Source organism: Neophocaena asiaeorientalis, unplaced genomic scaffold (assembly GCF_003031525.2).
Source record: "Neophocaena asiaeorientalis asiaeorientalis breed wild unplaced genomic scaffold, Neophocaena_asiaeorientalis_V1.1 scaffold157, whole genome shotgun sequence".
Lineage (NCBI taxonomy): Eukaryota > Metazoa > Chordata > Mammalia > Artiodactyla > Phocoenidae > Neophocaena > Neophocaena asiaeorientalis.
The window spans coordinates 252,306-264,914 of record NW_020174140.1 but is presented as its reverse complement, the minus strand read 5'-3'; the positions used below and the strand labels follow the sequence as shown (position 1 = coordinate 264,914).

Genomic DNA, 12,609 nt, shown 5'->3' with positions numbered 1-12,609 from the left:
CTTGGGGGCTGAAGAAAAAATTAAAATGGAAATTAGAGTATAAAACTATTTCCAAGGTAATAGAGTAAAACAATAGAATGAAAAAATATTATAATTCATACCTTTTTTCTATTTTTCAAGTGTTTTCTCGAATGTCTACATCTCAGTGGGGATTAATTTTTTTTTTTGGCTGCACCCCACAGCATGTGTGACATTAGTTCCCCCACCCGGGATCAAACCCACACCCCCTGCGTTGGAAGTACAGAGTCTTAACCACTGGACCACCAGGGAAGTCCTCAAAATATTATAATTCAGTTCAATAAAAGGCAAAGGAGGGCTTCCCTGTTGGCGCAGTGGTTGAGAGTCCGCCTGCCGATGCAGGGGACACGGGTTTGTGCCCCGGTCTGGGAAGATCCCACATGCCGCGGAGCGGCTGGGTCCGTGAGCCATGGCCGCTGAGCCTGCGCGTCTGGAGCCTGTGCTCCGCAACGGGAGAGGCCACAGCAGTGAGAGGCCCGCGTACCGCAAAAAAAAAAAAAAGTCAAGAAAGGAATAAGACACATAGAAGGAGAAACAGAAAGCTTGACATAATGGTAGAAATAAAATTTTAGAATATCTTTACAGTGAAAGCAAATGGAGTATATAGTCCAGCCAAAAGGACTGTTGTTAGACTGACTATAAAAAGAAAATCACACTACATGTTTATGTGAGCACTATCTAAAGTTAAGAAAATACAAAACCTGAAAGTAAAATGATGAAAAGTACATAGGAAAAAAGATAAGCACCTAAAAGAATGCTGATATAGGTATATTAACACTAGAAAAAAACACACTTTAAGGCAAATCCATTACTTTTGAAAAAGACCATTAGATAATAATGAAAAGATTTAATTTGTCAGCAAAACATAATTTTAAATTTATGCATCAAATAACAGATTCAAAAATATAAAGCAAAAACTAACAATTATAAAGAGAAAAAGATAAACTTCTTATAAGGGGAGAATTTTAGTACCTCTCTCAAGTAGATAAAAAATGTTTATAAGATTTCAACAACACAAACAAGCTTGATCTAATATATATATGTAGAATGGAGAGTGTAACGTTAAGCTTCAAAATACATGTTCTTTTCAACACATAGAACATCTATAAAAAGTGTTTCGGGACTTCCCTGGTGGCGCAGTTGTTAAGAATCCGCCTGCCAGTGCAGGGGACGTTGGTTCAAGCCCTGGTCCGAGAAGATCCCACATGCCGCGGAGCAACCGCACCACAACTACTGAGCCTTGGCTCTAGAGCACACGAACCATGACTACCTGAGCCCGCATGCCTAGAGCCCGTGCTCCGCAACAAGAGAAGCCACTGCAATGAGAAGCCTGCTCATCGCAATGAAGAGTAGCCCCCGCTCGCAGCAACTAGAGAAAGCCTGTGCACAGCAACAAAGACCCAGTGCAGCAAAAAATAAATAAATTTACTTAAAAAAAAGTTTCAAGACATTTTTGTCTTAAAAGACAAAAATGTAATTTGTAATTTGTAATATTAGAAATTAAAATCTTAGCCTTTTGAATGCAGAGCTTCATATTTCGATCTATTGATACAAAATGTTTTTCTAATTGAAAAAATATTTTATATTTGCTAAATGTATTTTATATACATAAAATACTGTGGTAATCTATCCATGTGTTCATTTAAAAAAATTGTTTATAAAGTAATGACAGCTGACTGAACACTGCATAACAGTTTTCCCTGTGAAATTGTAATGGGAGGGAGTTCCCTGGTGGTCTAGTGGTTAGGATTTGGTGCTTTCACTAACGTGCCTGGGTTCGATCCCTGGTCAGGGAACAGATCTTGCAAGCTGTGTGGCGCAGCCAAAATAATAAAATTTAAAAATTGTAATGGGAAACATAGTGGAGTCTTTGCAGCATAATATGGTGAGCAAGGACTCTAGGTTTGAATTCTTGTTAAGCCACCTCCAGTTCTGGGATCTGAGGAAAGTTACTTAACGTCTCTAAGGCTCGTTTATAAAATGAGTATGATAGTGTCCACCTTGTAGGGTCAAGAGGAATAAATGAGATGCTGTGTATAGGTACTTGGTACGAAGCAAATCACTACTACTATTACTGTTTTTATTACTCAGAATGTTTACTGCATCTCAAGGTATTGATCTCAAGTTAAGTGAGCATTTTTTTATTCCTAAGACACATGATTAGGTATTACGGATACTGTAACTCTTATCCCTTATATTGCCACAGGCAGTTACAGATCACCAAGTCTCCAGATCTTCTTGCCATTGCTGGCTTCTTTTTTTGGTTGGCCTGCAGGAGATGAGAATAAAAAATTGGGAGAAGAGAATGGGCTACTTAAAGAATTTCAGCTCTTGGGTCAGCTTTCTTTCTTGGATTTCAGAGCATTTAACACTTTTGTTGGCCTTATGCATGTGAAGTTATTTTGATTTTGACCTATCAAGATACACTTTTGCTTTTGCCAATATTAATCCACCCGGTGTTTTCCTGGCTACCTAGTTGGTGATCAGTTTTAAAAGAAGACTAAGTCCAGGTCTGAAGGATGTATTTCTTACCTAACCAGATACCCAACTCTGAAAAAGGCCCACTTTCACATTTTAACTGCTCAGTTCTCAAGGGAGTACAGATTTGCTATTCTGAGCTATTTAGATAGAAACTTCATAAATTTTTTATGGAGAGAAGGAATGTCCTTTGTTTATAGTTTTTAAAGGTTAGCAGTCATGTGTGTGTCATTAAATGAAATAAATTTGTCTCTAGTGGAGTCCTTAAAGGTTGATCATTGGTTTAACTAAGACTTTAAGCATATGTACAAATTTGTATATACAGATTTCAAAGTAGTCATATTCTTTGCAGATGTCCTTGTGAATTCAGTTATATATCTTTATCAAAGTATAAAATGTTTCAGAAACAAGGGCATCATGTAATCTGATTAAACCATTTTCTCATAAAAATGCTTTCTTTTTTTTAGATTACCTCTTTAGTGACTCTTCAGCTATTAACCCTGGTTGGCCATGATGATCAGCTTGATGGACCAAAATACAAATGCACAGTATCTCTGGACTTCATCAGAGCTATTGCTAGGTAAGTGTAGAATAATTGTTAACTTAAATGTCTTGAATTATGTAAATGATATACTAAATATAAAAATTAATCTTCTTTCTAATGTAATGTCATTAGTCATTTAAGCAAGAAAAGGTCATTTTAGTGCCAAGAATGCATAAGTTTCACTGTAGAATGAACCCTCTCATTAAATTTACAAATGACATAAAATTGGGAGAATTAGCTAACATGTTATATGGCAAAAAATCAAGATTCTGAGAGACCTTAACAGACTGGAATAATGGTCACATAGTAGGTAGGATTTAATGGGCAGTTGACTACAAAAACCTAGTATGTACTGTAGTGTATACAGAAGTCAAAATACAATTACACGTGAAACTTATATAATGTTAAAAACCATTGTTACCTCAATTAAAAAAACAAAACAAAAAAAAAAACCTCATAGGTACTAAAACAAGATGGAAGAGACCTGGCTTAAGTTCTAAGTATTTTAGATGACTGCAGGGTTTTAACAGTCTTGGTGTCTTGTTCAAGGGATATAATAGGTCTACTATGTGTTGCCATAGGCAGATCAAATGTGGTATGCTGTGCTGTGCTTGGAGTTTTAAAAGGGGGCATTAATGAATGGGTACATGCTGAGGGGGCAGGAGGAGAGTAGTAGAATGAGGAACCATGTCACATCTGTGAGTGAGGGGCAAGGTGTGAGAGAAAAGGCTTAGGAAGGATATGGTAACCACCTCAGAGGCTGTCATGTGCAAAATGGATGAAACTAATTCTCGATAATTCTAGAGCATTAGAAATTCAAGGGAGGAAAGTATGTCTGTCAAAATGAAAGCTATCTAAAAATGTAACGAGTTTCCTCATGAAGAGGTGTACTTGCTGTTAGGCAAAATGTTCCAGCCATTATGGTTGCAACTGGATAACAGTTTGTCAAGACTTGTAGTAGAAGAGGTAGTGTGTGGGTAGCCTGGTAGGTGGAATAAGACATGCCATAATGCAGTGTCTTCCCAACCTTTTTGAATATGATGATTCCATTTTAAAATCCTTTTAAAATTAATCATGGAAGTATTTTTGTATATTTTAAAATTAATAATATATAGGCATGGAACATTATTCAGCCTAAAACCAGTGCTTGACATAGGTATGGATTTGCAGATCTCCTCTAATGAATTTTACAGTTTCTTAAAGTTTCTGAAGTCCACAGCTTGGCAGCCTCTGCCCCGAAGTCTCTTCTGAATTAAAAGTTCTGTGATACTGTGAAGCAGGTATTGAGACATTTTGATGACATGTAGACTCTGAAACTTGAAATGAGGGTTTTGAAATGTGTTGTTATGATAAAACTGGGCAAACTTTTACACTGAGGAAATTGAGCAGAAACTTTTTTGGAATGCATTCCACATGACCATAAAGCAGGAACTTTCTGTTTCTAAATAATGGTATTTAAAACTCTGTATCTTAAGAGCCTCTGTCAAAGGCATAACTTTTGAATGCTGAATGTTTACTTCAGGGATTTTGTCATGACTGTGTATGTGTTGAGTTCTGCCCCATCATAATCACGTACAGGACAGGTTTGTGAGTGCCCCATATGATGAATATGCAGTGAACCGAACTGAACTGTGTGTTGCTTAATCCACAGCATCATTGATATTAAACACTTCCAGAGAAGTGCACTTCCATTTACAACCTCAGAAGGGAGCAGGAATTGTAGACCTGGAATTTTGCCGTAGAACTTGGGAACTCTAACTTGCTTTGTTACATGTGTTTACTCTTTCTTACTTTCCATGGGCAGTGTCCAAAGAACAGTCACCTCCCTCTTTCCACATCTGCCCTCATCCACCTTCTCATCTCAGTGATGTTTTTGTACTTCTTTTCTGATGATTTAACCTGCCATTTTTTCCCTCCCTCCCCCATCCTTCTATCTTTCCCTAATATTCTTTGTCACTGCCTTAATGAAAACTTGATTCTTACCTGGAGATACTTTCCCTAGAGTTATCTCTACTGGTAGCTTCTTACTTTCTCAAACCCAGTCCCTCAGGGTTGGATGCTCTTTAAGTGCTATCCTTTTTTCTTGTTGCCGTTTCTAGATTGTTACTTTCCCCCAATTTCTTGTGAAAATGTGGGTTTCTTTGAGACTCTTGCAATCTGGCTCTATTTTCCTCTTCTCCTTATGACTGATTATCTTCTACCAGCCTCCCAGCCGTTTCACCTCATGTACTGAACAGTAGAGCATGTAGTTCATAGGTTTCTTTTCAACCTAGATTCTTGACTCTATTCAAACCACAAGTCCTAATGTCTGTATTCACTCTGTTCAGTATTCACTGTTTCACAGAGCTAAATCGAGACTATCAGTTGAGAACTTCTTCAGCTACCTACATTGGTGCCCATCTTCTGTCTTTCCTTTATCAGTAGGTTAGGATCCTCTTACTGTCTAAGGTGGATTCTTCCACTTCTGCTCTGAATTCCATCTCCTCCCTTTCACCAGAACCTTTTGCAGTCCTCAGACTATCTGTTCTGTTCTTTCAGGCACCCAACACGGTTGACCTCTCTCTCTCTCTCTGTCTCTCAGAACTCTCTTCCCCTAGAGCCCATGATTCCAGTCTTCTGGTTTTCATATTTATTCTTTGGCTGTTTCTTCTAAAGCTCATTTGCCAGTGTATTCCTATCCACCTGACCTTTAAATGTAGCTGGTCCTTGAGGCTTGGCTCTTTTTTCTTTTCATATTATATTTTTTCCTAGGTAATTTTAGCTTTACCCCTGCTTCAACAACTATCTATGCACTAATCTTACTCCCCAGTTTTTAAAGGCCAGACCTTTTTTCTAATATTCTTGACCTTTATTGGATGTTTCCCACCTATATCAATGTATTTACAAAACTGAACTCAGCAATTCCTACCTCTGCTTCTGCCTGCCAACAAAAAAGGAGTGATGCAGCTTTCCTCCAGTGTTCCCTGGTTCAGTGACTAGCACTTCAGTCTGCCATGTTGCACAGGCCTGAAACCTGGGAGTTATTTTTGACATTTCTCACTCCCACACTCGCAATATCCAAGCATTAGTCCTTTTGAGCCTGTTGGGTCCCTCCTATTGTATCTCAAATTCATTCACTTTTGTCATTTGTTCTATTAGCCCTCTAGACCAGGCCACCATCATCTCTTCTCTGGTAGCTTCCTAATTGGTCTTCTGTCTACTCTTATTCCCTTATAATTTGTTGTCCACACTATTGCCAGAATGATCTTATAAAAATTTAATATCACCTTCCTACTTAAAAGTCTTTAATATCAATAGTTTCCCATAACTCTTAGGATAAAAGACAGAATGTTTAAAAGAGCCGGCGAGGCCCCAGTGACCTGGCCCTGGCCTTTATGCCCAGCCATACCTGCCATGCACATCTTCTCCCCTAGGTATTTGCACTTTAACCGCTCTGGCTGTTTTCAGTTCTTCATATAACACTATTCATTGCATATGCAGCACTTCCCAACTCCTCCTCTCCTTTATCTAGCTAACTGCTGCGTAACCTTTAGATTTCAGTTTAAATGTCTCTTCCTTGAAGAAGCCATCTCAAACATACAATGACCTCCCATCGCTCACGCCTGCACACACACACTATAAACAGTTATACAGGTCCCCATATCTTCTGAGACTTATCATTATTTTACGTAAGTAATTAATGCAGTAATTAGAACTTCCTCCCTACAGTATAAGTCCATGAAACTCAGAGCAGAGACTGTCAGTCATTGCCTTACTCAAACCCAGCACAAGACTTTAAACTCAATATATACCAAATGTCCAAAGTATTGCATGTTTTTTAAAAATCATGATTAGTAGTAAAACTTCAGATGAAAGGAAACAATTGTGGACTTGACTCTGGGGCCGGCAAGAAGAAGGGAGCTACTAAGGAGACAGAGTTTCATTCCAAATTGAGGTTTGGTGGAGATCAGAGATCCCGAGGATAGTTAGCAAAGATGAAGTAGGTAGCCCTAGTTCCAGACACCCGTGGCAGAGAATGAACAATTAGATCACAGGATACAACCTAAATATCCAAAGTAAGGGAATGGATCAGTAATTTATTATATATTCTTACAAAAAAAACATTGTGCGGTTATTTAAAATCATAATTTTGAAGGATAAAAACACAGGAAAACACTCAGGATACAAGCTTAAGTGGATAAAACAGTTATATAAAAAGTTGTATATTATACAAGAAAGGTAGAAAAACCTAAGGCAAGGGAGTAATGGTCAAAATTGTCAGTTGCTGCCAAGAAATCAGGCCGAGTGTATCTGATTTAATGGTAAAGCAGTCATATGTAACTTTATCAAGAACACTTTCAGGGATAAAGTGAGGTAGAAGTCAGGTTATAGGGCATTGAAGTAGTATTTATAAGAAAGTTGATGCAGTAAATAGGATGCTTTTTATTCACTTAAGATTTATTGTGTTGTCCATTATAATCCCTATGCTAGGCTTTGGGGATATAGCAAGAAGTATAACAGATTTGTATCCTATCCTCATGTGCCTACATTATAGAATATTTTTGCTATAAAGAGGAAGAGAGGATTGTTACCTACTAACCAGATTGTGGGGTTGTGAGCAGGTAATTATTTTTTAAAGATTTGAGCATATTTAAATGCTGATAGGAAAGAACTCATAGAGAAGGAGAGTTAATGATACAAAAGAGAGCTATTAATTTAAAGCACAAAGTCCTTGAAAAGGTGTAGAACATGGGATTTAGAAATATTGGTTAAAGAAATAGGCTTAGATGAGAGAGGGGAATCCCTTTGCATTATAACAAGAGGAAAAGGTGGATTCAGATGGAGCTGAATTGGGAGATTTGGTGGCAAGAAGTTGAAGAAGGTCTGATCTGATGTTTTCTATTTTGCCTGTAAAGGAGGAGGCAATATTGAGACTAAGGACAGAAGTACTAGCAGTTTGAGAGGAATATGGATATTTGAAATAGCTGCTGTGGGGAATGGGAGAAAGTGCTGACAAGGAAAGCAACTTGATGCTAGTGTTGAGGGCCCGGTTGAGGTTCCTGACCTTGAATTTACAGTGGCAGCAATCTGTGAAACTTGTGATCTTCTCCAACAGCATTCCATATGCCAGGTACTGGGACAGCAAAGGGCTGTAATTGAAATCACATAGGATTGGGGTTTTGCCAGGTGAATTCAGTGGATGCTAGCAGATGAATGCTTGAAGTGACAAACCATGGAGTCTAAGCTAGGAAGGGAAGGAAGGAAGTAAAGCTAGTAGAGGGCTAATAGTTCAGTGCCTGGCACATAATACTCTAATTATTTGTAGATCAGGAGAAAGCGAAGAGAGGTTTGTAAACTAGTTGTCTCCACTGGAGGTAAGAGAGAGGGATAGTGTGCAGTGAAGTCACTAAAGCTGAGGTAGATCTTGGAATAGAGAGGAAGACTGAACGGGGTGCTGCATTATTAGCTGACTAAGAGGTGGTGACGGGGATAAAGGGTGGTTAGTGGAATGGTCTGAGACTCAGAGGAGCAGAGCTTTTTGCACAGGGACACCGAGCCCACCTGCCAGGACTGCCTGGGCTGCAGTAGAGTCTAACCTCACTGGAAAGATCTGAAGAAGAGGCTTGGTCCTTCGGGGGGAGCCAACTTTCAGTTAAGCCTGGAAGAGGAAGAAAACCATTCATTCATGGAAGAGGTAGAGGACATAGAGAATGTTCTTGACCAAGGAACAGTGGAAAGATTTGGACAGAGAAGCATTAGGAGGCTGGTTCCAGAAAGGAGCACAGAATATGGAGGTAGAGTATGGGAGAGGACAGATGACAAGAAGTGTATTAAATATTGTCCCTGGGTGGTTCTTAATGTTGACTGTAGTTAAAGTTTCTAATTTTTTCCCTCCACAGTCAGTGGGTAGACACTACAAAATAACTTAAGATTGCAGCTTAAAGTTGTATGATTGCAAATTGTCTGAAGGACCAAGCTAAAAATGAAAAACTCAAACTGCCTACAAAAGTAAAAGGAAATAAAATAGTATCCCATGAGAAAAAAGTACTTCAATGTAGTAAAAGCATCAACAAAGTGAAATAAAAGGATAAAGGCAAAATTAAATCCTTAGATATATGCCATGTAATTAACTTGTATTAAAGTATTCTAAATTCTGGTTTAAGAATTACTCCTAGGCAGAGTGCCACCAACATTATTTTTGTTTATCCTATTTCTTTTTAGATGCTTACTTTAGAAAATAATTATTTGTGTTCTATGAGAGAGAGAATCTCCTGTAGTATTTAAAAACTATCTTTGGAATGTGTGATTTAAGTTTTGATGTTGCCCTGTGGTTATTCTATCAAATTCTGCTGTGTCTTAAAATAATATATGTGGGGATCAGTTGGGTAAGTCACCTGTTTATACTGGGGGATGGAAGGATGATAGAGAAAGGTAGTCATACATCTTGGGCAGTAAATGTTTCTTAGAGGAATGATCTTACATATTCTTTTCACAATTAATTTAGTTTTTTTAAAAGTCCAAAAATCTTAACTATGATTCAGTTTACTTGAGTACTTCCCAGTGGCAAAGCAGAGAAATGGAATGTAGTGAACCTTTAAATGCTTAGTGTTTTTAAGTGTTTTTAGTGTAAATTGCTTAGTATTTTTAAGTCAGTCCATTCATTCTAAAAAGAAAAATTTATTGCATAAATTATGCTGCAGTGTTAAATAGATTATTAGATAAGATGGAGGAGTCCTACCACTAACAAATCACAGTGTTTTCATTTGTTTATGTTCTAGTACTAGTCCATTATACAAACATTTCTCTGTAGCTATCACAACATAGTTGCAATTCTCTTTTCTCCTTACCTCTCTTAATATTGTAGTTATGGCTTCATATTGATCATTTTATATGGCTTTGTAATAGTCTATCACATAATGCCTTCTGGTCCCATAGTGTTGGAATTTTAATTGTTTTCATCTTAGCTTCTTCTAAACTTTTTCTTTTCCACTCAATGCAAAAAAAAAGAAAAAAAGAAAATCCAAAAGACAATAAAACTTACTTAACACTAAGTTCACTTTACCTTGTCACTTTAGGTTTATAACCTTAAGACCCAAAATCATTGTGGGGAAATGTGCCTGGAGAGAGATACAAATTCAACCTTCCTTTTTACCTCTGATTAAAAATAGCCTACTATGTCTGTTTCCTTCTAAAATCCTCTAAAAAAGATCTTTTCAACCAATCATGAAAAATCTTTTCATGATTTTTAAAAAAATGATTTGTTAGTGGTACCTTGTTACTAGTAAATTTGGTGGGGCTCTAGAGTTGAATGAAAGAAAAGGACATAAAAATAAACAGCTTTATGATATAATAACCATACCTTTTGTGTCTTTATGCCTGAGATAAGTTTTTATTTTAGTAACTATATTTAGTTGTTTTATTACTGCTAATGATAACAGAATTGTTTTGACAGTGTTTTTATACAATTTGGAAAGTTTTAGTGTTCTTTAAAGAGACACTATTGTAATGAAACAATTAAAGTACTCTTCATTCCATCATTAGGTACCACAATAGCCATAGCATCTCATTTGAGCTATTTTAAAATGTGTTTTCATAAGCAGTATCTATAGTTCCCCATTCCAGATTTTTAAAAATATTTGATGTCAGTCATTTGCTTAGAAACTTTTTTAGAAAGTGTATTACAAAATGATAGACAAAAACACTAATTGATGATGGTTTAATAAATAAGAGCATGCAATTAGTGCATCTTTAAAGGCTGTTCTCACATGGATGATTATTTTTGTAGAACTGAATACTTTAATGCTTTAATTTTATACTTATTGCTAGATCATTATATCTAATTATTTTGACCATTTATTCAAATAATAAACCTCCAAGTCTGAATATTTATAGTGAAGAATGAGTTTAGAGAAAGGAAAATAATTATATGTCTCTGTCTCCTGCTATTTTATTCTGCCTGCCATCAGAGTACAAAAATATACATTCACATCGTCTGTTTGTTGTATCGTATTCTTGTATCATACAGATTTAGTTACAATACACACACAGGTCAGCCAGTGTTAAAAGACTGAAAAGAATGAAAACTACAAATGAGGACAGATGAGCTATGCATTATGTAATGATAAAACAGGTGTTTTGGAAGATAAACAATGTTCAAAAGCAAAGAAGATTTAAATACTTCTGCATCTCTAATTACTTTATTCTCGTTATTAGACAAAAAGCAAATAGCTTTCAGATGAAATCCAAACTTTCTGTAGTATAACTGAAATACAGAATGTTGGATAATTCTAACTTCGTTTCCTTTTTTTAGAAAAGCAAACTTTATGCGTTGGGGAAAAAAAAACTTTTTAAAGAAACTGTTCCTAGTGACATTTAAAAAAATAATGTCAATTCTATCATGATGCTTTTGACAGTATCTTAGGATTGGTTAGCAATAGTTGTGAGCTATTTTGCGTGTGATTCTCTGAATCATACATACAAAGCTGAGCAGTCTGGGCGGTGAGGATGCTAACATACTGTCTGTTTTTGTTTATAGGACGGTGAACTTTGACATAATAAAATACTTGTATGATTTCTTGTGAAAACAAGCTTCAAAGCCATATGGACACTGTGACAATGACTAAGCCAAGCTGTGTTCATCCAACTACTCAGTTGGCCAGGGAGAGGAGTTCTTTGGCTCTATTGGATTTGTCCAGACAGGTGCTGGCCCAGCATGGAATCTGATGAAAATACTCTGATTGGTCTGGGTGAATGTGAGCAGAAGACTATTTACCAGGGACCCTGGAGTATTTGGAAGGAACGTGTTAATTATAAACAGCAGGGTTTGAGCACAATCTGTTCTACTCTTAATGATGTTATCTTAACACTGAAATTGCCCGAAACCCATTTACTTAGGACTACATTTTACTCTGTGAACTATCCCCTGCACTTTGAATGTGCCAGCAGCCCTTGTATATAAGCCCAGTCTTTTCACTTCCTCTCCACAGGAGCCTCTGCAGTTGCTTGCCAAAGCAGATTTTCCTAAGGCCACCACTTTAAAAAATCATAGTTGCAAAATAGAATAAGTAGAAGTTTTTTGTTTTTTTTTAAGATCCAAGTTTGCATATGCTTATCTTTCACCCTGATTTTCTCAAAAGGCAAGGTAGTTTGATCAGATATAGGGCAGCTTTCCACCTCTAAGCCTACTTGAGAACTGCAGTATGCTTAGGTGAGGTTTATTTGGTCACTTTTGCAATTAACTACCCAACATAGCTTTTTAATCTGCATGATCGTTTTCTTTCCTTCTTTTAATCATTGGCCTTTAATAGTTCCACAATAAAATTTTTTCCTGTTATATCAGTTATGAACCTTGGGTCTGATTTTCTTGTCTATTCATATTTTTTAAGACATTTTCTGTTAGCATGTAAATGCTTGAAAATTATTTTGAGCAGCTTTAAAGTGCTTAATTATGGAGCCTAGTTTAAATTTCAGTTGCATTTTATTCTTTCATTCTCTTTTTGAAGAAAAATTCTCACAATAGGCACCCCCAAATAGGAAGCCTTTTAATGTAGTGACTGACACTTTCTGGATCAAAGAAAACGAGTAGTTGT

The 12,609-nt window shown here is 36.8% G+C and overlaps 1 protein-coding gene across 1 annotated transcript in view; it reads left to right on the top strand.

Annotated features, from left to right (window-relative positions):
• The window catches only part of ORC5 (origin recognition complex subunit 5), a 73,875-nt gene extending 61,509 nt beyond the window's left edge, over positions 1 to 12,366 (top strand). Inside the window, exons 13-14 of the mRNA XM_024754959.1 lie at positions 2,964 to 3,076; positions 11,556 to 12,366. Of these exons, the coding sequence (XP_024610727.1) occupies positions 2,964 to 3,076; positions 11,556 to 11,601 (159 nt within the window). The 3' untranslated portion in view covers positions 11,602 to 12,366. The remainder of the gene's footprint in view (positions 1 to 2,963; positions 3,077 to 11,555) is intronic.
• The last annotated feature ends 243 nt before the right edge of the window (positions 12,367 to 12,609 follow it).